At 42.0% G+C, this 25,122-nt stretch overlaps 3 protein-coding genes across 3 annotated transcripts in view; 1 reads left to right on the top strand and 2 right to left on the bottom strand.

The window, feature by feature from the left end:
• Nucleotides 1-246: 246 nt before the first annotated feature.
• On the bottom strand, nt 247-6,019 carry LOC146577156 (hatching enzyme 1.2-like). The gene is made up of 5 exons (XM_085269715.1): nt 5,939-6,019; nt 1,842-1,993; nt 993-1,171; nt 595-676; nt 247-379 (listed from the first exon to the last, which is right to left on the bottom strand). The coding sequence occupies exons 1-5, from the start codon at nt 6,017-6,019 to the stop codon at nt 247-249; spliced, it is 627 nt and encodes a 208-aa protein (XP_085125841.1).
• Nucleotides 6,020-8,019: 2,000 nt separating this feature from the next.
• LOC146577155 (uncharacterized) lies at nt 8,020-9,993 on the top strand. The gene is made up of 4 exons (XM_085269714.1): nt 8,020-8,082; nt 8,389-8,496; nt 8,574-8,747; nt 9,352-9,993. The coding sequence occupies exons 1-4, from the start codon at nt 8,020-8,022 to the stop codon at nt 9,991-9,993; spliced, it is 987 nt and encodes a 328-aa protein (XP_085125840.1).
• A 14,749-nt stretch (nt 9,994-24,742) lies between these two features.
• Nucleotides 24,743-25,122, bottom strand: part of LOC146577154 (protein NLRC3-like) — a gene marked incomplete at its 5' end in the record, with an annotated part of 19,801 nt that continues 19,421 nt past the window's right edge. Inside the window, one exon of the mRNA XM_085269713.1 lies at nt 24,743-25,122. This exon is cut by the window's right edge and continues 494 nt beyond it. Coding sequence (XP_085125839.1) covers nt 25,084-25,122 — 39 coding nt within the window.

Genomic DNA, 25,122 nt, shown 5'->3' with positions numbered 1-25,122 from the left:
AAACAAAGACCCAGAATTTCAACTCTCTAAATGTGATATTTGCAGCACATTTTATGTTTCTTTTATCATTTTTAAGTATAGTGGATCCAATCCCTTGGTGTAATGCTGGTGTTTGGGCATCTGAAGAGTCTGGATGCAAAGTTGAAGGTTCTTGCTGAATTTCTGGTTAGGAAAAAAAATCAACTCCGATCAGTACTTGCTTCGAACAAAAAGATAGCAAATTTCTTTTTTGTGGGTGTGTCTTAATTACTCACAGCATCCATAAAGCCTGTTTACACGGGCGATGTCATTGGGACTCATTCGGAAAGCATTTCCAAAATTAAGATTAGGATTGGACCTGGCAACAATGGTTGGCTGCCCATTCTTGGAGAAGGCGAGTCTAAAAGAACAAACAACAGCACACAAACACACATACGCGGTTATATTAGGAAAACAGAGGAGAAAATGGGCCCATAAAGTATTTAACATTAAAAATCCATTCCCCACTGAGTGTGTGCATGTTTTTGTTAGTCTGGATTACATTTTCTTGCAGAAAATGCAAAACATGTAAGGAAATATAAAACCTTACAAAGTCCATCTCACACAGCAACTCACCTGCCATAGTGCATGACAGAGTTGAAGTCATAGGGAGTCCCCAAATTGTTGGTCTGCACTTTCACAAAGTTGTGCTCTTGTCCTAAACAGAGATTTCCAGAAAATATTACATGTTTTTATATGCTTCCACTTCAAAATCCGTCTTCAGTCTCAGCTCTTTGACGATGTATAGATCGAAATGCTAGCTAATCTCTTCTGTGGTCATTTGTTTGATAGTCTTGGGACTAAAGAAATACAAACAAAATCTTCTATGCAGTGCTCGCTTGAACTGCAGTGTTTTATGTGCTGAGTTTGGAAAAGCACAGATTACTTGTAATATGTACACTGCTGTGAAACAGGAGGATGTCCCATTGTGTACTAAGTTAACTGTAACCAACGTTTTGGGTAGTTCAGCTGACCTGTGATGATGTTCCCGGTAAGGATCCTCACATGCAGATCTCTGTCAGAGCGGACCTGCTCGTGGTGGAAGCCCAGAGCATGAAGAACCTCATGTTGCACCGTCGACTGAAACAAGCAACCATTTCTCTGCAGGGAGACTAGCTGTCCTCCATTCTGACGGCCCAGGTATGAATAACACCTGATAGACACAATGACATCGCTTAAAAAATAGATGGACTGTTCTATAGCCTAGCACTGTGCATCCTCCTCCTTCAGCTAGTCATGCTAAGGCTAAAGTACCAAGAAAAGCAATGACAGTAATCATGTGACCGACTTTGACACTGTGGCTCTATAGACACTGCTCGAACCACACTTTAGCTTTTGTACTTTAATATCTTAAATAATATTTTAAAATAAAAAACACACATATCCATTATCAACTAAAGTAAATAAACAGATAGCGGTCAATCAATCTCAGAAGCTTTTTAAACATCTGTCGTCCCTTAATCATCTAATAACCCACCAGATTCATCTTCTCGCCTTACAAGGTGCCAGTCTCTAGTTTTGGAACTAGTGGACCAAATAGTATGTGAAATAATTAAGAGCAGATGAATAAAATGCTCTTTACACTCCTATGCAACAGTATACATTTCATCTAGTAGCAAACAAAAATAAAACTGGACATTTTACAGTACAAGGTCAATGCAGAATGGTCCTTCAAGAACCTGTTTTGATGACACATACAGAATATTTGTAATGCAATCATTTTCAGAATTGCATTTTTGAAGGGTTTAGAGGGTGTGGGTGTATCAGTCCTGTCCTGCCATATAAATACAAGTACAGTCTAAGTACAGCAAGTGCATTCTCACCCTTGTCCAGAGAAGAAGTGAAGGAAATCTCTGTGGCTTGTACGCCAGACAAACCGGATGCAGGTGGAAGCGTGGAAGGTGACTAGGGCATTGATGATGACGTTGCGCTCTTGGCTGCCTGCAGATTCAAATATGAGTCTGATGAGGAGCTTCTTCAGTATTCAGGATCTTCAATATGTTTCAGCCATTTCAACTTGGCAGCATAAACAGTATTTGAATGTTATTTGTTTACACTTGAGTTTAGAAGTGCTTGTGTGAGTGGGTGAATGTGGCATGTTGTATACAGCGCTTTGAGTACACCAGGAGAGTAGAAAAGCGTTATATAAAAATTAGTCCATCAACCAAAGTGATACAGAGAAATAAAAAGTTTTTTAATAGATAAAATGAACATTTAAACACAACAGGAAGTGACAGTAAACTTTGAGCAGGAAGGAAACACCCAAAGAGACGTTTGAGGACAATCAGGAGCATTGGAACACTGTGCTGCGTTCAGTTGCACCTCGGAAACTCCAAACCTCTGGCAGGCTGTGATTTATTTCTGCTGGTTTTCCTGTTTGAAGCACAAACATCCGTCATCACTTTGTTGTTGTTCTTCCTGCAGCGTTTAAATATTTCAGCACTGAACTGATGTTTCTTCAAAGCTCATTTCAACCTGTTGAAGTCATGAATGAAAGTGCAGACTGAGAGTGGATCACATGATGTTTGAGGTGTGTCATGTGACATGTTCAGTATTGTCACACATGTCTAGATTGTCCCTGATATCATAACTGCTCAAACACTGATGATTATATTTGAAGAATTATTCCTGATGGCAGCAAAGTTTGAATGGAGCTCTCTGTCTGTGCTGATTTGTCGCCCTCTGGAGGTCAAAGCACAAACTGCATGATGTCACTGTAACCACCACAGTGACAGGAAGTGTTTTTATGACTGAAACACTGAAATGATGCTAACGGCTGTCGTTAGGCTCACTGACAGCAGTGCTGATGTGTTCATGTCAAACACTGGCTCAGGTCAGACTCCTTCATCCTTCTCCAGCGTGAGGCCGCCCTCAGACCCACAGGAGCTCTGACCTTTGACCTCCTGACCCTAACCATTTTAGTCTTGTTGCATCTGCAAATCCATCCAAACTGTAGCCGAGCAAAAGAAGCTGGAAGCTGTTCTATGAATGATGTTGTTGAAGGAGCTTGGAAAGAAAAGCGTCTGGACTTCTTTAAGTTGCTTGAAGAGGGACATGGACGTCTTAACGCCCACTCACATCCTGGGACATTTGATCACAGGAAATCACATGATAGCGTGGGGCTAGATCTCACAATGGGTTCACCCAAAACCTTGGCTGATTGTGACCCACACCCGTTTTCACGGAGGAGGAGTTTCACATCCTGAACATGTGACAGCCTGGTTTAAAGGGACCAAAAGTAACTGGACACCTGATTCAGTTCAGGTTTATTCATCCGCTCCAAACCACAGCAGCAGTCACCTCCAGGGAACCAGCTGATCCATGTAACTGGGGACAGACCACAGCCCAGAGCACTGGTTCATGATGTGTTTGTGGACTGTAGGTTGTTTGGATAGAGATGAGATGTACTCAGCAGTCTGTCTCTAATGTTTAATGAAATGTTATGAAGATGATAATAACTTGTGATTTTATTTTGAATGAATCTTTAATCGTGTTGTAGGGCCTCTGACTCTCATGAAGATTTTCACATCAATGTGCTTTTCACAAAGATATTAACAATGAAAATGACGTGCAGCCCTGAACTACTCATGCGTTAACTCAGCGGTTCCCAACCCCCGGGTCACGGACCGGTCCGTGAGTCGTTTGGTACCGGGCCGTGAGAGTCGAGGCTCGGTGTGAAATTGATGGTTGATAGGTTTGTAGCATAAACCTGTTCGCTGGATCGTTCAATCCAGCTACACAGCAAAGCAAGACACGAGTAGTTCTTTATGTTTCTCGTGCACGGGAGAGAACTGGACCAATGCCGTTCCTTCGCTTGACCACAGTCGCTCTCGTCCGTTCCCTCGTAACACTGCTCTTTTATTGAGGTTACACAAATATACATAGGTTCATTAACATACACGTGAACAAAGGTACCAGTCTGTATGTTATGTAGGTGTGTGTAGGTGTGTGTGTGTGTGTGTGTGTGTGTGTGTGTGTGTGTGTGTGTGTGTGTGTGTGTGTGTGACCCCATAAACGACTTCCCTAAACCTGCTGGTCTGGAAGTCCAGCAGTTCATCTAAACAAAAGGCACTTAGACTAAAACAGACATCCTACCACAAAACAATAAGAAGGTAGCACCTCTCCCATGATCCCAGGACGTGGGTGTGAATGCCAGAACACTCTGGAGTCACACAAAGTCTTTAAAGACTACTATCATTACACAATTGGTTCTACACCTCTAAGCATATATGGTTAGATATTCCCCAATAACAATGACAATGATAAAATATAAATCCAACAATGGTTTTCAGGGTTTTTATCGTTAACTTCGTTTCCCTGGGTCTTTTCCCGTGTTGTAGTCGTGTGTCTTATTTTGAAAGAAATGTTTACGCGTTACCATAGCGACCAGAGAGCATTAAGGCTGCAGACAGGTGCATCCAACAACATTTTATTTTCCCTTATTTGATTTATGGACCTAACTGTATGAACTGGACTTTGGCTGTAATGCTGCTCCTCTTCATCATTGCTGTGTTGCATTTCCATCATTCTGCTGCTGGATTCACTGCAGGCTTTAACAAACACTCCTTTGGGTCCAGGCCCAGCCACGTGTTTGTAAGCTGCTGTGCTCCTCACAAATAAAGCCTGAAGCAGCTCAGACTGTTAGAAGCAGCACTGAGCCCTGTTACAGTTATAGTGTTAGAGCAGCGGCTGCAGCCTACAGCATTTAAACTAGCTGACAGTAAACACATCAGTCCAGATGTTACCACATTACTTTGTGATGCTGAGAGTTAAAGGAGACTGGCTGATTAAAATCCCATTCCTTACATCACCGTCCTCTGCTCTGACTGCTTTCATTTAATCACAATCAGAATACTTTTTTGATCCCAGGGGAAATTATTTAGGTTACAGTGCTGCAGCACAAACAGGAACAAAGACACAACACACTAAGTAAGAAATAGCACAACATACACAATATATACATGCATACATATGAGTCACTTATAAGTAACATGTGAGTGCTGGGGTCTATGACAGCAGGCAGGTCTGTATTTATGTCCAGGCTGACATGAACAGCTAGTAGTTCAGGGTTCAACACTCAGGAAAGTGTGTGACCTTCCACACTGACAGAAGATGCTAAACATGACTTTAAACTGTTGTTTGTTAAAGCCTCACAGATCTGAGAGCAGGGCTCAGTGGGTACATGAGCCTTTATACATGAAGGCTTTCTGTTTCCAGGAGAGGAAACATGTGATCCAGCTGTGTTTGGTCACATGGATCTGCTCTGCATGGATCACCTGACTAAAACATGTTGTTATTATTGTTCTTACAGTCTTAAATCGGTACATCAGGTGGGTCACATGACACCCGGGGGTGACAGCAACATCTTTCCTCTTTAGAAAGCTGCTCTCTGTCCCAGGAGCTGTTGTCACAGTAACAGCAGGAACAGGAAGTCACATGCTCTCTGCTCTGTGATTGGCTGCTTCTTATCTCAGCTTCCTGCAGAGGGTGGGGTCTGCTGATAACGCACACCAACAGAAGTGTGACTTTCACTTCCTGTTTATTGCTGTTGTTCTTAAAGCTCTCAGGCGATGCTGCAGCGCCCCCTGCTGACACAAACTCCTCCCTCTGTCTCAGAGGTCACAGGTCAGCCTGCTGCAGAGGGTCTGCCTGTTCATGGACTTCCTGTTACAGAGACGGGTCTCAGCGTCAACACTGGTTTCTGATTGGACGGTGTGGAAACCCAGCTTCCTCCAGCCGAGTGATGTGTGGATTCATCACTCTCTGTGGATCAGTGTAAGTCTGTGTGTGGGTCAGCTGCAGGACTTGTTTGACCTTTGACCCTGGCAGACAGAGCTGGTTACTGCTGTGTGACTCCTGCCGTCGCTCCACTTTAAATTTTACTTAAAATAAGTCCTGACATGGCCCCGCCCCCTCTGACCTGCTGCTCCTGGATGTGCTGAGGACACAGCGGAGGCTCAGAGGGGGCGGGGCTTTTCCCGTGGCAGTAACCAAACTGCATTAGGTCACTGCACTGCCAGTGTTTAACCACACCTCTTCTGACTGACCTTTGACCTCTGACATGTTGATTCGATCCTTATTTAATGACGTCTTTTATCTAGTGATTTAATTCTGTGTATTTATATGTGATGGTGTTCCTGAGTTCAGCCTCAGCTGATATCCACAGACGCTCCTATTGGCTGGTTTTAAAAACACATTTTTCCATTAAAGAGACTCTTTTAAAAACACGTCTGCCTGAAATTCACATTTCATTGATTTTGGGGGATTTTAACAGAGAGATAGAACTTTATGAATCCCTCATGTTTATCCTCCAGGAAATCCAGTTTGTAGCAGCAGAACACCGACAAACTTTTACACAGCACAGAATTAGGATATCAAATAAAGGGGAATAAGAGAACATGAATATAAGCATAAATATGTACATATATACACAGACCTCACACAGAGACAGCAGCTACACTGTGTGTGGATGTGATCCACAGTCACAGCTGTGGGTTTCAGTCAGTGTGTCTCTAACTTCATGGTCACATTTCAAAGCTTATTGGAGCCAGAAGATGTTCAAGTAAAAGATTTATTGCTGTACTCGTCTACCAGGATAACAGGAGGTTCATAAAGCTGTGTAATACTTCAGCTTTACATCATGCAGTAGTAGTTTATTAAACCCCCCAAAATATGACTATCCAGAGTTGGGACCAGGAAGCAGAGTTGCAGTCTTACACGCCTCTCTGCAGCTTCTCTCCTCCTGCTACCCCCCAAAAACCCATCTCCATAGAGACTGTGTCAGCTTCCAAACAGACAAAAAACAAACTAAAAACCAGCAACAAACAACTTAAACATAAACAATCACAAAGAAAGAACAATACAGTATCCACATCTGAACCAAAGAGTAAAACAGTGAAATGTGGATTATTAAACATTAGGTCTCTCTCCTCCAAGTCTCTGTTAGTACATGTTAGTAAAAACATTTCTGCATTTTATCCATATTTTATTTTTAACTCAAAATCAAAGATTCCAGATTCTCCTACATGTTGGTTTTGAATCAGATAGGACGACAGATTTCAGGTGGCCCTGTGTCTTTCTCTATTACATTTGCCACTGTGTAACTCAAAGTTATTTAAGGACTAGTTTATTTCAATGGATGAGTTTACTGACTGACGCGCAGAAGAAATAGTTCTTTATGGAGCCTAGATGGTGTGAATGATGAGACCAAAGACTGCAATATCTTGTACCAAAAATATATTGAATAAATGGAGGAAAGGGGAAATGGAACAAAATAATTAACACAACACACAACATAAATGCCCACAATTAAATAATAAATCAATGCTGTGATCTTTCTGTGCAAAAGTCCTTTTTGGTCCTCTTCTTTTTAAAGTTCACTTTTAAGGTATTCCTCCTTAGAGTCCAGCTTCATACAAATGGGGAAATATGTCCGTAATCCAAAGACGGCTAAGTGGGGGAAAGAGGGGAAACAAAGAATGGTCCTACCGGCTCGCCACTTCAATATGAAGAAGATTAAATCAAAGGGAGGGAACAAAACCTGACCTGTAGGTCAGAAAAACGTCCATTAGCACATCAAGTTCGATTCAGTTTACCGGTAAACAAATATATTTTTCTGCAAGCCTATGTAACAATGCAAATCATCATCAACCAATGTACAACAGTTAAATGATTAATTATCTTGGCTACGTAGCTTAATCTATACATTCCAGTAGCGTTCGCTACAAACAATACAAAAACAACAATAAAGGAAAACAGCTGTCTAACAGACAGCATAGCCGAATTCAAGGCAACACATAACAATAATCATTCAATCGCACTTTGTTTCAAAGTAAGCCCATTAAAGTGCTTAAGTAAATAAAAGTGTTCAAAAACAGCGGTTTTTGAGCCGGAGTTCTGCTCGCGGTGGGAACGCCGCCGCACAAAGTCATTTTTTAATCGCGCAAACGATCGGCTGGTTACTGACAACCAAAAGGTTGTTTTTGGCAGATATTAAAGATCATGGGTGGGCGGGGCAAATGGAGCAGTTTTCTACAGTCGAGTAAAATTCCAGGAAAGAGCTGGGTGTGGCTTTCCTTTAAATCACATGATCAACAGCTTTAAGATGGAGGCAACTCGCTCAGTGTTTCCTGTTTCATTCTTAGACTGTGGCGATGGTAAGTAGCAGCTTTTCACTTGTTACCTGGCATCTTTTCAGCCACCAATGATAGTCATTGTATGTTATCAACATTTCACTAACTATGTTTTCTCTCATGTTTAAAATAGGCCGACCAAGAGCAAAATAGGTATGTCTGCAGACTCTGCTGTAGCCAAAGTTATCAGATCTCCTGTGTTTTTAAATCCCTAACTGCTCGATCATTATCATTTTAGAAGACAACAATTTCTCAAAGGAGGTTCAAAACTAATGCCTACAAGATTACCAAGAGGATGGTTCGGGGCTCTTACATGACTCCGGGAAGTCAACACTTGGTGGATGAGGTGTGTTACCTTTGACACTTTTAAGACAGTCCTGTTTATCACTACTAACAATAAGCAAATATGTTTTCACTCAACAGATCCTTCACAGCATGTTGTTTCTGGGCAAAATCAACAACATCCCCTTTTCTCCAGAAGAAATCTTCCCTAATCCTTTTGTTTTGGGTTCTTTAATGAGAAGATATCCCAGGCCTTTTAAGTTGTATTCAACTCAGCTTCCCAGGCGAAGTCCCTTCTCCTGTGTGCTCGACATGGTAAGATAACTCTTCTCACATTGTCAGTCAATCTGACAAACTTCCAGTTTTTAGGAAAGTATAATGCAAAGTGCTTTTTTACTGAGAAATCCAAAGAAAATCCATACTGTACCTTATACTTCAACATATGCTTCTAGCTATACTTCTCCACCAAACACAGAGACTGCAGGAGAGCTGGAGACTTGCTTCAGAATTTGTTAGTTCTAAATAATGTCTAACAGACTCATTATTGGAGATGCTTACAGTCTTCAAGGCGTATATGATGCTGTCACTGTGTAGCTGCTGGATCTGTTAAGCTCAAAGACTCTAAATTCAGCGTGTTTTGACAGCCCGGCATAGCAAAATAGAAAAAAAAAAGGTCAATTAGCAAATTTAATTATAAATTAGTGAGAACAAAGATGGATTTTTGCTTATTGATTTAAAATTAAATAGATTTTTGTGACTTGTTTCACCCCCTATCTTAAAATGTCTAAATCAAAAGCATCCAATGGTCCTGCATAGTTAAAAAAGTCAAGCAGCGAAACAAACATGTTGATCAACTTTCTATGAAAAACAACTATATAATCAGGTGCAACACTTTGACCAGATCTGTAACTGTTTTCAGATCGTCCTGCAAAATAACTCAGAGAATGAAGAGCAAATAAAGCAGAGTCTGCAAGATCTCCTCACAGACTTGGACTTAGAAGAGAATAATAAAAAAACAGCTTTCGTCTCGTCCACCATCTGCATTTCTCAAAAATCCCAAACCAACAAATCAGAAAGGTACTGCGGAGTCTCCATGTCCACCAAAGGTCCTAACGCTGGGAAAATTATGATTGCTGCCTCCTGTCTTAGCAAATGGCATAAATATGTATCTGGTGCGGTGATGACCTATTATCCAAACACAGTCCAGAAAGATTACTTTGATGGAACAATTGAAGTACCTGGAAATATCAGGTGTGAGGCTTTTTGTCTCCGTGATGGTGCCAGAATGAAGCCTTGCAGATCATGTAAGAATTTGTTTGGCTTGAACACAGAAGACCTCAGAGAGTGGCCATATGGTAACTGTGCTGAAGCTGAGAGCCTGAGCAATTTGCTTGAAAATGAGAGAGAAGTTGAAACACATGTGGATGAATACTCAGCTGAAAAGGATAACAGGCAGAGAGCTGAGGATGAGGTTGATGGGTTCTTAGAACTGTGTTGCAAAGGATTCGGTTTAACTGGACAGGTGAATTTTACAACCCAGAACAAGAGTGAGATTTCATGAAATCATTTGCATTCATCATTCTGATAAATCAAAGATTCTCTGCTCTGACAGCATCTGTGTGGATTTTCTGTAATCACAGAGACGTGTATAAGCATGTTTACTTTCCATCTCCATGTAATTGTCACATTTAATAATTAAAACTGGCTTCTATGGGTTTTTGTTTGTTTGCTTACATATCTAGTGTTTAATGCAATATGAAGCATTATCAGACAGCATTTATTGGGAAGAATCCCATATTTATACTGGTCTGTACCCAGGGTACACAGAAAATAAAAACACATGTTTTCTTATTATGATCCCAACTATAATTTACTTAAGCAAAAGCACTACATGTGTAGTTATAATATTTATAGCAGTTACTGTTGAGCTTTAAATTTATCATCTTAAATGTTTATATGCTGATTATATTGCTTTATATAAGAAAGGCCTAACTCTGAGTACACTCTGTGCCAAAAAGTGCTGACAGGAAACTGCATGCTTTTGCAGAAACGTGCTTTTGCAGCTAGAAAGTGAAGCTGATATATATCAGTTTTAATTAGTTTTTACCAACTGCTTGCTAGGGCAATCCCACGAGTTTGGTGTTTTTGTATTGAACATGATTCCAAGTGCTTTCTATAACACATAGCAGAGGTGCCACAACAAAGACTGAGAAGAGGACAGGAAGAGACAGTGAAAGAGATGCACTCCTTCGCCATTCATGTTAAAGCGTTGCATAGCTTTAATTTTAGAGAGTGTTGCATAGCTTTAGTCATTTTTCTACCACAGGTGAAGCCAAGAATTGTGAAGCTCTCTTTTGGCCAAATACCAGAATCTGTAAGAAGAAGAAAAAACAAACAATCAAATAGGTCATTATTAAGAGAACAACAATCTCTTGATGATTATCCACAGTGTCTTTGATAACTCTGAGATACAAACTGTCAAGGATATACACATCCCAGCAAACAATAGCTGTGTTTGACTAAAGCGATTAATAACAAGGACAGAGCTACAATCACTACAGTCAAACATAAAGGGCTTAATCCTGAATCCAAGTCTGAGCTGTGATGCCGTTGGTGCTGAAAGCTGCTCAGATCCTGAAGCTGCACGTTTTGTCTCTCTCTAACCAAACCAGCAGCAAAAGAAGACACATTTCGCTTGACATAAACATTGTCATGAATTCCCTCTTACTTTTGCTGGTTTGCTTCCACCACCATTAAAACACACACAGAAAAACAACACAGCACAGCTCTCTGCCTCTCTCAGTGTACTTTAAGAACACCGTTTCCCATCTCAAATCTCTGTTTTTGGCATTATTCGCTTGCTTGTTATGAAGCAGTCTACCGTTGTTTACAGCCATTTTTTTTTTAATGACTTCCGACAAGACAGCCTCATTTCTGCTGTTCAATACCAAATTTTATTTATTTTTTTCAAATTAAGTGAAACTGCAAAATGCTCTGCTGTGTCTCTATTAAAACCTCTTATTAAAACCTCTGAATCACTTCAGCAGCATCAGCCAATGTACATTTGTTGAGTCGTGGTTCTCGTCTGCTTTTGTTCTACTGCAGAATAATATTTTTAAGGTTATCTACTGTAAAAAGCTAGGCCAGGAAAATCTGCTTCATGGTTTTGTGTTTTATCCTCAGTTACTTTGACACAAAAGCATCTGCTGTGATGCTCACACCTCTGATGAAGTTTCACAAGTGTCAGTACTGATAAATGATCAGAATTATAATGTTTCTGACTCTCTGAGTAAGAATTAAATGGAATCTAATTGGGACCTTGTGAATTGGAATTGAACAGGTTCTAGAAATCAGTGATGATACTCAGCTCCAATACCCACCTATGATATTAGGCTTACGAACGCTGACTGGGTTTCATTTACCAGCTTTTTATGTTCTTCCTGCAGTTTCCTCCCCACATCACTCATCTTAACTTTTTTCCAGTCCTCCTCAGTCTAAACAGAACACACAACAATACAAAGAAAAGCTCAGGTGATTGATCTCTAACACTAGGCATCCCCAGTCTTATTCTTAGCAGTCTAACTTCTCACCATATCTTTGAAGGCCTCTCCATTGTAGTAGCGCTTGGATGCTGGATACTCTATCGTTTTGTCACATAGTTCCAGGAAACTGGAAGCCACCAGATGCAGCTCCTCTCCGTCATAGCCGTACAGCTTTTTGTCCTCACACGTCATCAGCACAAGCTCGTCACATGGACATGAGGTGCCCTTTACCACACCAATAACCTGCATTTTTACAATCTCGGGAAGGTAGAATTTTCCCCAGGCGTTAACTTCATCATCATCCCCGTTGTATTTGGTGTTCTCAAGCTCTTCTATCCACAGGTCAGCACCACTTGGCTTCTTCAGGTGAACGCACATGCTTTTGTTTTTGGAAACAAAATCTTTCACCCATTTCAGGTACTTTTCACCTGGAAAGAAGCAGACAAGGAAATATGGATGAATGTAGAAGTGTTGGAAAAGACAAATAGCAAGGTTATCCTACAGCAGTTTGTGAAAATGTATCTTGAAATAAGCAGGCAAAATGAGGATCTCACTTATCTCATATGTTCTGACTACAGACTTTCTTCAGTTAAAGGACAAAAAAAGGGCACACTGGAGGCTGACAGAGTGTGCAATGGTGGGAATCATTTTGCAGAACTCACTAAAGTTTGTTTCTCCTGGAACAAGCTTTTTACACTTCGGCAAATGAAAATACTGTGTTAAACTAAAAAAGAGCACCAGACCAAGGTCTACAGTACTAACAGAAAAGCATGCCGTTACCTGTTGCCTGTCGACACAGCTGCTGATCTTCCGTACCAAAAAAATGAGGATCCCTGAAAGGAATAGAAAGGTTATGTTAAAATGAATGACTGTCACGGTGATCATGGGAAGCTCCGAAATATCACAACAATAGCTACGAAATCACAAAATGCAGTGTGATGTCTGTAAGCACCAAACATGGCATCTCTGCAAATTCATCTTGAAATATGTAGGTACCTCACACGTACAGCTGCAGCCATCTCAGCCATTTATCACTGTGGCTGCCAAGTGGCTGCCACTTCACAAGCACATGGCACAACATAGAAGAGCCACCTCCACAGGACAAGACTCAGCAGTCCATCTGCATCTTAAGGATAAAGGACACTCTTTCGAGGATGCTAATGTTCACATTTTGGACAGAGAGGACAGATGGTTTGAAAGAGGAGTGAAAGAAGCCATCTATGTCCACTGTGAGCGACCATCTTTGAACAGAGGCGGGGTTTACGACACCAACTCTCTGCCATCTATAATCCAGTTTTGAGATCCTTCCCAGATGCCTTAACGCCCACTCACATCCTGGGCCATCTGACCTCAGGAATTCGCATGATAAGGTGGGGCCAGGTTTCACAATGAACTCACCCGAAACTCTGGCTGATTGGGACCCACGCCCAGTTTCACACCTTGGCTCAGGCGATTAGAGGATCATCAGGGGGTCCTTTTGTCCCTCTGTGGGGGTCACTCCCACTAGGTTTATATCTGGGACTCTCCACCATTTGACCTTAGAACTGAAGAAGCTTCTCGGATGAGAGGTGAAACGTCTTCAAGTAACTTAAAGAAGTCCAGACGCTTTTCTTTGCAAGCTCCTTTGACTACGATGACCTGGATGACTGAGAACCTTCACAGACATAAGGTGAATGTGACAAACAAAGCGCCTTCTTGTTCTCTGTGATAATGTAAAGTTATTAATGAAAAAACAAACGAGTAAAAAACGGACTGGAAACATGTCTTCAATCAAAACTCGACAAAAACAAAGAAACAGCCTCACTTCTCTGCGACGCTCCCTAAAAATGACGTTACGTGTTACGTACCAGAGATTTCTATACAGCCCTTTATCAAGCCGAGAGAAAGTGACGCAAAAACCCTCCAACTAATAACGACTAGCAGAGAGGCTCAGCTGAGTGTAGTTACCTGGTTTGCAGACGCATACAGACGTTTCCTGTCCTCTCGGACGCAGCTGTGATAGAACATGTGGTGCATTACCACCACCAACTGGCTTGGAGTGAGGACCGGAAATCGCTCATGCCAAATCAAAAAAAAAAAACATAAAGAAAGATTAAGTGAAGAGATAAATGAATACATTAAATCAAGAAGAAAAAACCCCACCACCGGACATATACATCCTCATATCCTTCTGTACAAATGAGTTTGTTTTAGAAACTGAAAAAAGCCACAAAACCTTCACATCTAGAAATCCTTTGCAGTAAAACTTGTTTTTTGGCAGGTTCCACAGGTTTTGAATCAGTTTTCTTCTTTATTCCTGATAATTTTGACAATGAAAAAGAACATGTTCTATAGGGCTTTGGAGTTGACGTCACGCCGCAATGCATTGTGGGAGCGCGGCACCATTTTCGAGGTCTACGAATCAAAACAAACACACTGTGTTGGAACGACGATTACAAGATGCTTAAAAGCAGCTCAAAAGAGAATGGACTGTATAGAGACCGATTGCGTCCAGAGGCGAAGCGGCGGTACTTGCAGAAAATAGCGTGCAGTGGAAATGTGGACCCGTATGAAATACGGCCGTGGAGTAGAAACCCTGAAGACGTAGCCTGATATATTTTTGTACCTTATCTGTGGAGTCAGCGCGTACAAGTCGTCATTCAAACAAAGGTAAGTCAGCTCGAGTACTGCGTGTGAAATGCGTTTGATTTCCCTGCAAACATTCACATTAGTGCAGCATAAATTCATTCATGAGGGGAAATTACAGTGAGAACATGTGGAGGCTGTTAGGTGGAGAAGATAGTGAGTTCAGTGCAGGGCTGTGCAGAGAGGTTTAAAGGGGCGGGTGCTCAAAGTTAAAAAGGGGCACATTGAACCAGGCTGAATAACAACAACACACATTCATCAAGAATCTAATATGGGAAGGGCAGGGCTGTGTTGGTCTGAGACTGTAGACATTAAAAAGTCCACAGGAGAGATGGTAGCTGATTAAACAAGTGTCATGAGATAATAACAAAATGCAAAGATTGGTGACAGCGCTTGGAACCATAAGGCAACAAAAAACTATGTATGTAAAAAAAAAAAAAAAAAAAAAAAAAAAAAAAAAATATATATATATATATATATATATATACACACACACAGTGGGGCAAAAAAGTATTTAGTCAGCCACCGATTGTGCAAGTTCCCCCACCTAAAATGATGACAGAGGTCAGTAATTTGCACCAGAGGTACACTTCAACTGTGAGAGACAGAATGTGAAAAAAAAATCCATGAATCCACATGGTAGGATTTGTAAAGAATTTATTCGTAAATTAGGGTGGAAAATAAGTATTTGGTCACCTCAAACAAGGAAAATCTCTGGCTCTCACAGACCTGTAACGTCTTCTGTAAGAAGCTTTTCTGTCCCCCACTCGTTACCTGTATGAATGGCACCTGTTTGAACTCATCATCTGTATAAAAGACACCTGTCCACAGCCTCAAACAGTCAGACTCCAAACTCCGCCATGGCCAAGACCAAAGAGCTTTCGAAGGACACCAGGAAAAGTATTGTAGACCTGCACCAGACTGGGAAGAGTGAATCTACAATAGGCAAGCAGCTTGGTGTGAAGAAATCAACTGTGGGAGCAATCATCAGAAAATGGAAGACATACAAGACCACTGATAATCTCCCTCGATCTGGGGCTCCACGCAAGATCTCATCCCGTGGGGTCAAAATGATCATGAGAACGGTGAGCAAAGATCCCAGAACCACACGGGGGGACCTGGTGAATGACCTGCAGAGAGCTGGGACCAAAGTAACAAAGGTCACCATCAGTAACACACTACAACGGCAGGGAATCAAATCCCGCAGTGCCAGACGTGTTCTGCTGCTGAAGCCAGTGCATGTCCAGGCCCGTCTGAAGTTTGCCAGAGAGCACATGGATGATACAGCAGAGGATTGGGAGAATGTCATGTGGTCAGATGAAACCAAAGTAGAACTTTTTGGTATAAACTCAACTCGTCGTGTTTGGAGGATGAAGAATACTGAGTTGCATCCCAAGAACACCATACCTACTGTGAAGCATGGGGGTGGAAACATCATGCTATGGGGCTGTTTTTCTGCCAAGGGGACAGGACGACTGATCCGTGTTAAGGACAGAATGAATGGGGCCATGTATCGTGAGATTTTGAGCCAAAACCTCCTTCCATCAGTGAGAACTTTGAAGATGAAACGAGGCTGGGTCTTCCAACATGACAATGATCCAAAACACACCGCCCGGGCAACAAAGGAGTGGCTCCGTAAGAAGCATTTGAAAGTCCTGGAGTGGCCTAGCCAGTCTCCAGACCTCAACCCCATAGAAAATCTGTGGCGGGAGTTGAAAGTCCGTGTTGCTCGGCGACAGCCCCAAAACATCACTGCTCTCGAGAAGATCTGCATGGAGGAATGGGCCAAAATACCAGCTACTGTGTGTGCAAACCTGGTAAAGACCTATAGTAAACGTTTGACCTCTGTTATTGCCAACAAAGGTTATGTTACAAAGTATTGAGTTGTATTTTTGTTATTGACCAAATACTTATTTTCCACCCTGATTTACCAATAAATTCTTTACAAATCCTACCATGTGGATTCATGGATTTTTTTTTTTCACATTCTGTCTCTCACAGTTGAAGTGTACCTCTGGTGCAAATTACTGACCTCTGTGCAAGTTCCCCCACCTAAAATGATGACAATCGGTGGCTGACTAAATACTTTTTTGCCCCACTGTATATATCAGCAATCAATCAGAAAATCATTGGTTCATATTACAATTAAATATGAACAGGCTCCTTAGATGTAAGCAGTTCAGATCTGATGTCATTTACATTCTTCACACAGCACATTCGTCCAGGCTGACAGGTAAACATAGAACTAATCTCAGGTAACATGACTCATAGTAGAGATCCAGTAAGAAAGATTGCAGGCTCTAATATTATTACCACACAATCCAAGGACACACCAACAGCTCAGATTTGTAGAACTATTTAAACAAATGTCTTCTGAATATTCAATTCAGGTTCACAGTGGGGGGGGGGGGGTTCGTGGAATTTTTTAAATAAAGTCTGCAACACAGAAAGAGCTGTGATCAAGCTATTTATTACTGCGCCAACACACATCAAACATCACAGTTCAGTCATGTCAGCGCTGCCACAGAGGTCGTGCTCCTCCTCCTTTACGCCTTCCAAGGAAGAGGGAGGAAGTTACAAACTGATCCTACCACACTTCACGTGTCTCGCTATGAAACCTAACGCATCAATGGTTGTGCTGTTTTGTGCCCTTGGCCTTATCAGCACCTGTAAAGGGAGTTGTTTTCTCAAACTGCTGAAGTAAGTTCATCTAGTTTTAGCAACTTTCACTGAACAGTAACAGTGTCACAACTAAGCATATGCATAAGCACTTAAACACTTTAAATGAGAATAACAGAACATTTCTATTACAGAGGCTGGAACCTGTCCCAGTAGTAGGTAGAGCACACCTGGACAGGTCACCAGTCTGTCAGAGGACTAACACAGAGACAGACATCAGAGTAACAAATCTATTTAAAATTAATGTAAGTTTGCTGCAGCTGTATGTATGAACATGTGTTTCTGTGCTCACAGTCCACCTCTCAGGAACCTGCAGTTCACTTTAGTCTACTTTAAACAGACCTCACAAAAGGCTGATGTGGCTGGATCAGTAGTCTGATTTGAGTACGATACCTTTGGCCAGGGATTAATCTGGTGCATCGCTTCACTGCAGTCTTACGTATTTTCCCCACACCTGAATAAAAAAATACTGATATATACAAATAACAGCTTCAGCTGATGCAGCCTGACTCAATCCTAGATGTTCAGCACACAGAGACACAGAGGTGCCGTTTAAAGTTTAGTGTTAACCTGAGTCACTGATCATTTGCAGTATTACAGAGTCTGGCAGTCTTTGCATGATGTCCACGTCACTGTAAGTTTCTAGCTGACTTCACTGCAATTTCAATTTCAATTTCTGCTGTTCACAAACGCTGTCCATCTAATCTGACTGAGCTGGAGCTGTTTTGCAAAGAAGAATGGGCAAAGATTTCAGTCTGTAGATGTGCAAAGCTGGCAGAGACAGACCCTAAAAGACTGGCAGCTGGAACTGCAGCAAAAGGTGGTTCTACAAAGTGTTGACTCAGGGGGCTGAATAATTACGCACACCCCACTTTGCAGTTATTTATTTGTAAAAAATGTTTGGAATCATGTATGATTTTCGTTCCACTTCTCACGTGTGCACCACTTTGTGTTGGTCTTTCACCTGGAAGTCCAATAACATTGATTCATGTTTGTGGCTGTAATGTGACAAAATGTGGGAAAGTTCAAGGGGCCGAATACTTTTGAAAGCCACTGTATATGTAGACACAGGACTACAAGTAGAAGATCAGACATGAAAGTGGAGATAACACAGAAGACCTGCAGCAAAGGTCAGAGGTCAGACTGGGCCCTGGATTCAACAATGAGCCAATGATCATCAAGCAGTGACTAAAGCAGAGCCCTGACGTTCTGACATTCATCACACAGTCAGAACAAATGTCTGCTGATGACTTCATCTCATGAAACGACTGATAGATGTCAGTTCATTGATCAGCTGAGCTGCTGATCTTCATCGTCACAGAAACATTCAGCTTGTTTCAATCAGTAAATAACTCCCACTACTCCCAGTTTGAACTGTTCCCACTCAAAATGCTGTGAGAACAATGATCATTGTAGAACTTCACAAACATCACGTGTTGTTTTCCACATGTAAGATCAGCAAACACACAGAAACTTCCTGTTGCCACACACGGCCTCTAAAATCTCTTCCACGCTTTCTGTCTGAAGTCCACTCTCTGTGTCGGATCCACAGGAAACAACAAGATCTTATTAACATGGTTTTCAATGTGTCTCCTTCCAAAAAGTCCAACCAATGAACAAATGTGTGTATTTGTGGAGGCCGAACAAAAGCATGACACATTTCTCTGTTTCTATAAACTGGAGTCAAACACAAACATGAAGAGTTTCACTGACAGACTCCAAAATGCCCCCACAGTGGATCAAAGGGAAATCCTACAGTGTGGCCAGAGACTCTTAATGGCTCCAACATCAACACATCCACAATGTTGGATCCAGTTGTGCCTCACAGAGTTACTAAGACACACCCTCTGCCAGCATCACAACAGCTCCACCTGCTTCACCTGCCTCCTCAGCATCTGTACACCTGAAGAGAAAAGAAAGGCTCCAACAGCTCAAATCTACAAAGGATTCATGAAGTTTCATCCAACAATAACATGTTTGCCTTCCACAGTGTGCTGTTAGACACCACTGTACCTCTGCCATTTCAAAAAGAGCAGCTTGGGAACATTTTGGCTCCAAACACTTTGTGTTTAAGTTCTTTGTTTTCTTTGTGAAGCCGACAACATCTGGAGCTTTGTGACTCATAGAAACATCATTTTGTTCTTTAGATGACAGCAGATTGGGACTGAATAATCAATCACTATCAAACCAATAAAGACAAACATGCTGATTTTACAGGAACTTTGTTGGAGAAGCTGCAAAGACATGAAACTGGTGGAGATCCCAAACCAGTTGATAGTGCTGGTTATTCCAAATAAAGCTGTTTCCCTTTGAGATGAAATGACTTTGTGTCCTGATATATAATAAAGATGTTGTTGTTTTTGAGCCCCTGTATTAAAAGTAGTTTAAAGTCAGCTTGAGTTTGATGTCTTTATGTCAAAGCTGCTCATGATGTTGAGCTGCTGATGGAATAAAAACAATATAAAAGCATGTAGTCCAGACTTAAATGTAGCCTGTTGTTAGCTGAGGTCCACACACAGTGTTTGACAGTGTAAAGTGTGTGAAAGGGCTGCTGGTGGAGCTCACTAGGATGAGCAGGTGACCACGAGGTGGAGAGCAGCTGGCCTGGCTTTGACCCGGGCCACGCCCCCTTTCTCTCTGCTTTGCTGTCACTTATCTTCACTGCTCTGTCCAATAAAGCTGAAAAAGGCCCCGAATCAAAGAAATCTGCTGCAGCCTCTGAAATGTCTTCTGTTTCCTTCCCGACGGCTTTTTCACCGTCAGCCCATCAGACAGTCCAGCAGCATTTATGATGATGTCATGATGTTGAAGAGGCTGCTACGGTGGCCTCCCAAGACCCCCAGCCTCATCACAGCTGAGATGCAGACATTTGAAAACATTCAGCAGACAACTGAATAACAGTCCAACACAACAGTCTGTGTGCAGACACACACTGACCTTTCATAGAGTCAAACACAGCTGGTTGAGTCATTTCTCTGTGAGTGTAAAGTGAATCTAGTATTTGAAAGTCCACTTCCTGTATTTGTTGTTGAAGACTTCTTCAGCTTCTTCTCAAGGACATCAGCTGCTTGTTTGGCAGCAGAGGCAGTTAAGAAGCTTCCTGAAAAACACTGAACAGTGAGTTCACTGTGGCATATGACAGATTCAGCTTTCTGTGTGCAAATGTGTCTGTGTCGACCTTTCAAATGCTGTTGAATCCAAAACATCAGCGGCTCCTCGGCTGCTCACTTCATGCACTTCTGTCTGTGTGACAGTCCAATGACATCACAGCTGTTTCCAGCCCCAGTGTCTCAGGACTGGACACCTTTAAACATGTCGAGGATCAAACAGCGTCCAGCTAAACACACATGAAACTATCAGAGCTGACAATCATTCCAATAACATCTAATGGTTCATGTATGTAGACACAGGACTACAAGGAAATGGCTCTCAGCATCTGGCTGTGGGAACACATGAGTCCCTGTTTGTGTTCAGATTGTGTGCATGTTTTAGACGTGTGTCACATGTAGAAACACAACAATCCCACAATGACACACAGATGTGTTTGACACAGCTGTGCAGCTGTAAGTTGTTTCTAATGATTCATTGAAGCTCTTCTAACATTCTGGAGACGATCAGTACATGAATCTGTTCAACACGACAACAATTTGACTTCAGTGTGAACGTTTGCATTAAATAACCTTCTTCATCCAGCTGACAGCATCTTCATCCTATGATGTGAACAGTTCCTCCTGTTGATGACAAACCTCTGACAGGATCTGCTTGAGGAGCTTTTTCATGTGCAGCTCTCTGAGCTCAGGGCTGAGCTGCTGTTTCATCTTTAAGAGCTGCTGCCTCCTCGCCGGACTTGTTCTCCTCTTCTTCTCCTAATGACACCATTTCTGCTTCATATTAAATTCAATAAAGATGCTGACATGTATCTGTAGCAACAACATCATTGAATCTGTAACAACTGGAGCCAAACCAGTGGCTCTGCTGGGATCACTGGTGAGCCAACACTTCCTTGTTGATGCAGATTTCAGGGCTTCCTTTTGCTCCTCCGTTATAACTGTTCTCTCTTCTCAACACATGATGACACAAAGGAATCAGCAGTGACAAAGATGATGCTGAAGAGAAGCACACACTTCACACATATAACAGAGCAGTGCAGTTACACACACCTCTGCTCGACATCAGGCCTCAAACAAAGACACAAAACACTAACTTGACTCTAAACAGAAGAAACGAGCAGCTGTTTCTGTTCTGTGCTTATTTATATTTGACACACATGCTTCTCTTTGTGCAAACACACATCGCACTATAAGGGTAACCTCGCACACAATGATTGGACAGCACAGTGATGATGCTGGGAGATCCTATACGCAGCAACACAGAAACACTGAGAACTTTAAACAATGATGGAAAGTGTTATAAATGACTTGTTGGCCTCTGATCTGTCACAAACAGCTGAAACGTGTCTCTCATGAGTCACATGAAGGTTTTTGACAGAAAGGACAAAAAGTAGCTGCAGTCAGTTTGTGTCATTTTTATATTTATTCATCTGGGAGAAAAATCTGAGGGACATTAAAATGTGTTTTCAACAGAGACAAGAACATGAATATAACAGAACAGGTAAATGAACATGTTTCAAGTAAACAGCTGGACTGATCAGGTCCAAACACAGAGTGATAAACTTGTCAAACAGCTGTCATATCTTTATATAGAAGCTCTTTATAAATGCTGCTCACTGCAGTCTGTTTACTAATAATGTCAAAGTGTTAGAAACACAGAAACATCAGAATGGTCTTTGTTCACAGAAACCTGTCTGGGATCCTTTGTTGTTCTTTTGATGCAGAGTTACATTATAAATATAAAGAGTTATTTCAGAGTCTCATCAGTTTTCCTGCATGTCTTTATTTAACACATCAGCAGGGCTGAAGCTCTCATGTTAAACACACACTGATCTATGGACACGTTCATGTGTTTCTAACAGAACCAGGCTGTTATCAGCCTGCACTAACATTATGTCACACACACTGAATGTAACAGTGACAGTTTACATCATCACACAATCAGCTGTGATTGTTTCACTGTCATCAAACGAGTCAACAGGAAGTAGAATCAATAGAAACCAATCATTTACTGACAGCATGTCTGATGGAAATAAGTGCAGATTATGTATGAAGTCTAACTGCACACAGTAACTGTGTTACAATAAGGACTTAACAGCGCCCTCTGCTGGAGTGTTTCAGTACTGCGTTAACTAGAATACACCACCTCCTCCTCACACCACCTGCTACAGCTCTACTCTTCTATGACTACAGTCATCCACAGCACTGATGTGAGGTCACATGGTTCATATGTAAGGAGCACAGCTGACCTCAGGTCAGTTTAATGACTGTGAGCAGCAGCTGTGTTATTGTCACTGTGACAGGGAGACACTCTCAGACACAGCGCTCATGTCAGCTTGTTCTCATGCAGGAGGATCAGGAGCTCCATGTTTGTCTTTCTGTTTGAATCATGATGTGTTTGTGCCATCAGAGTCTGTCATGAGTACTCAGGGTTTCACAGCAGCTCTTCTGGATGCTGACGAGGACTCCAACCTCATGTTTCACCTCTCTGAGCTTCTGATGTCTGTGAACACTGGTGTTTCTTCTCTGGGCTCATCTGGACAAAAACACCTTTCTGTGTTTGGCTGCAGCCTCATTCTGACTGACAGGAAGTGTGTTATCCATGAGCTGCACTTCTGTGAGGAAGTTTCCTGCTGTGTTTCCTGTCTGTGGACAAACACGAGTGTTCCAGCTGAGGACTTGGTTCCTTCCACCTGTCCATACAGGACATCACGCTGTCTGCAGCTCTGTAAATGCAGCTCCAGGTCCTTCCACGTGCTGCTCTGTATTTGTGCAGTTTGTAGTGTGTCCTGGGAAACGTAGCACACATGGTGTTCTTCTGCTGTTTCCTCCTTTCACTGAGTGTGAAACACTGACGCTGTGCTGTTGTTCACAGAGGGGAGCTGATTCTAGCTGCAGCTGGACTCTGTCATCTAACTGAATGTGTTGGTGCTGATCACGGGGCTCTGAGGGGGGAGCAGCAGGAGGACTCTGGATGCTGACGTCAGTGTATCTGTGGAAGCTCCCACAGCGTGTCTGTCATTCAATATTGTGCTGTATATTGTATCTATGCAAAGATGAACAGACTGTGTGTTCACTGGTCTCTGTGCTGCAGCTCTGATGTCATCATCACTCCCTCCTCCACCCTCAGCAGTCCCAGCATGCTGCTGTGGTGCACCCCACCCTCACTCTACACCTGAGCCACAGACCACACCCTCCACCTCAATATACACCACAGTTTTCTCTGCTGTGGAAATGAGATCAGGAGGAAATCATCATTATTATTATTTAATAAACGCTCACATTAATGTGGGCTTATTTGTGTCATATTAGAAACATTAGTTGAGTGTTTTTAGTATAAAATGGTCAAAGTCCCTCTTTTTGCTCCTCCCCTCACCTGTGGATGGGCGGTGCTGTTACCGTGGTGACAGCTTGGATGTGTTTCAGTCCTGCCTGGTTATCACTGCAGGAATCTTTCACATTTATTACAGGTAATAACTCTGATTTTTCTGTGTATTATGAACCAAATGTATCCTGATACACACAGAGATGGATGAGCAGAGGTTTTTTTTGCAGTTTATGTAGTTACTATGGACTTAATGCATACATATTATTAAAATTAGGGCTATAACAGTTGTATTGATGTATAGCAACTTGAAATGCTCCCACAAATGGCTCCACAGCATGTAAAAATATAACAAAAGCTCTGGCGGACTTGGTTCTGTGGTCAGTCTTAAAGGGTGAAGTTAAACTCTGTAATCTTCACTGTGTCACAGAGTTCAGTGAGTCCCGTTATTCACAGTATCAATCAGATCATCAGAGAACAGCTGATCAGCAATCAGTGGTGCCAACAGCGCCTCCTGTGGTGAGAGGATGCAATAATGCAATGTAGCATTTTTCCACTCAACACTTGCAGTCATGGAAACTGTCTGTTGGATCTGTGTGACGTTGCTTTCTTGGTTAGAGTTCCTCACAAATGTCCAGATGATTCTTCTAATGAGGCGTCGACCATGTTTGCAGCTCTTTGGAAGAAAACGTCGCCCTTTGCCATCCTTACTTTTCTTTGACTTCTTCAAATGCAGCTGAACTCCAGCTGGTATTTTCTTGGACTTTGCAGCTGTTTCTGGTCATCAGTTCATTCCTGCAAACCTCTGAAGCTGAACAACAATGATGCTGCATTGCTGGCTGATCCCAAAAGGTTGATTCTGTTCATCTGGACGTTTTCAGAAACGTTTGCTCACTGATCAGGTGACTTCTTCAGTCTCAGCTGACTGCAGCTTTACAAGCTTACAAACAGCACATTTGCACAATGACTGAAAGCAGCAGCACCTGATATATATGATACTAATATAATACATATACATATATAATCCATACTAATGATGAAGGAACTGAGCTCACAGTCCATTGTTCATTCAGTGAACTACTCAGTTTATTTTGGGCCTCAGAAATGCTCACTCTGTTTGTACATCACTGTCAGCAATAGACTCATTCTGCTGTGTGGACAGGAACACATGTGACATCACTTCCTGTTTGTTTGTGACTGAAGAGGAAGAAGTTTACAAGGAATCATTTAGAAGAGTTTCAAACATCAACTGATTGAATCCATGAATCTGAAAACGTGTTTGTGAGTGAAAGAGACAGACATGTACAGACTGAACTATCTGTTCAACAGTCAGAGTGTTTCTGTAACAGGAGACACTCTTTACACTCCACTCAGCACAGGGACACTGAGGCACCACGACCGACCCATAA

This window comes from Mchenga conophoros, linkage group LG3, assembly GCF_057382185.1.
Source record: "Mchenga conophoros isolate Kocher_MC1m ecotype Shallow Benthic linkage group LG3, M_conophoros_male_GT1.1, whole genome shotgun sequence".
In the NCBI taxonomy this organism is placed as follows: Eukaryota; Metazoa; Chordata; class Actinopteri; order Cichliformes; family Cichlidae; genus Mchenga; species Mchenga conophoros.
The sequence above is the reverse complement of the archived record's forward strand: the minus strand, read 5'-3'. Positions and strand labels throughout refer to the sequence as shown.

What these genes read in the sequence shown, in the direction of transcription:
- LOC146577156 (XM_085269715.1), bottom strand. Translation starts at nt 6,019, where the DNA reads ATGCAGTTTGGTTACTGCCACGGGAAAAGCCCCGCCCCCTCTGAGCCT. An exon ending in AGCACATCCAGGAGCAGCAG is followed by an intron (nt 1,994 to 5,938) that starts GTCAGAGGGGGC and finishes TGAATACTGAAG; the next exon opens with AAGCTCCTCATCAGACTCAT. An exon ending in CACTTCTTCTCTGGACAAGG is followed by an intron (nt 1,172 to 1,841) that starts GTGAGAATGCAC and finishes TGTGTCTATCAG; the next exon opens with GTGTTATTCATACCTGGGCC.
- LOC146577155 (XM_085269714.1), top strand. Translation starts at nt 8,020, where the DNA reads ATGGGTGGGCGGGGCAAATGGAGCAGTTTTCTACAGTCGAGTAAAATT. An exon ending in AAATTCCAGGAAAGAGCTGG is followed by an intron (nt 8,083 to 8,388) that starts GTGTGGCTTTCC and finishes TTATCATTTTAG; the next exon opens with AAGACAACAATTTCTCAAAG. An exon ending in TCTCCTGTGTGCTCGACATG is followed by an intron (nt 8,748 to 9,351) that starts GTAAGATAACTC and finishes AACTGTTTTCAG; the next exon opens with ATCGTCCTGCAAAATAACTC.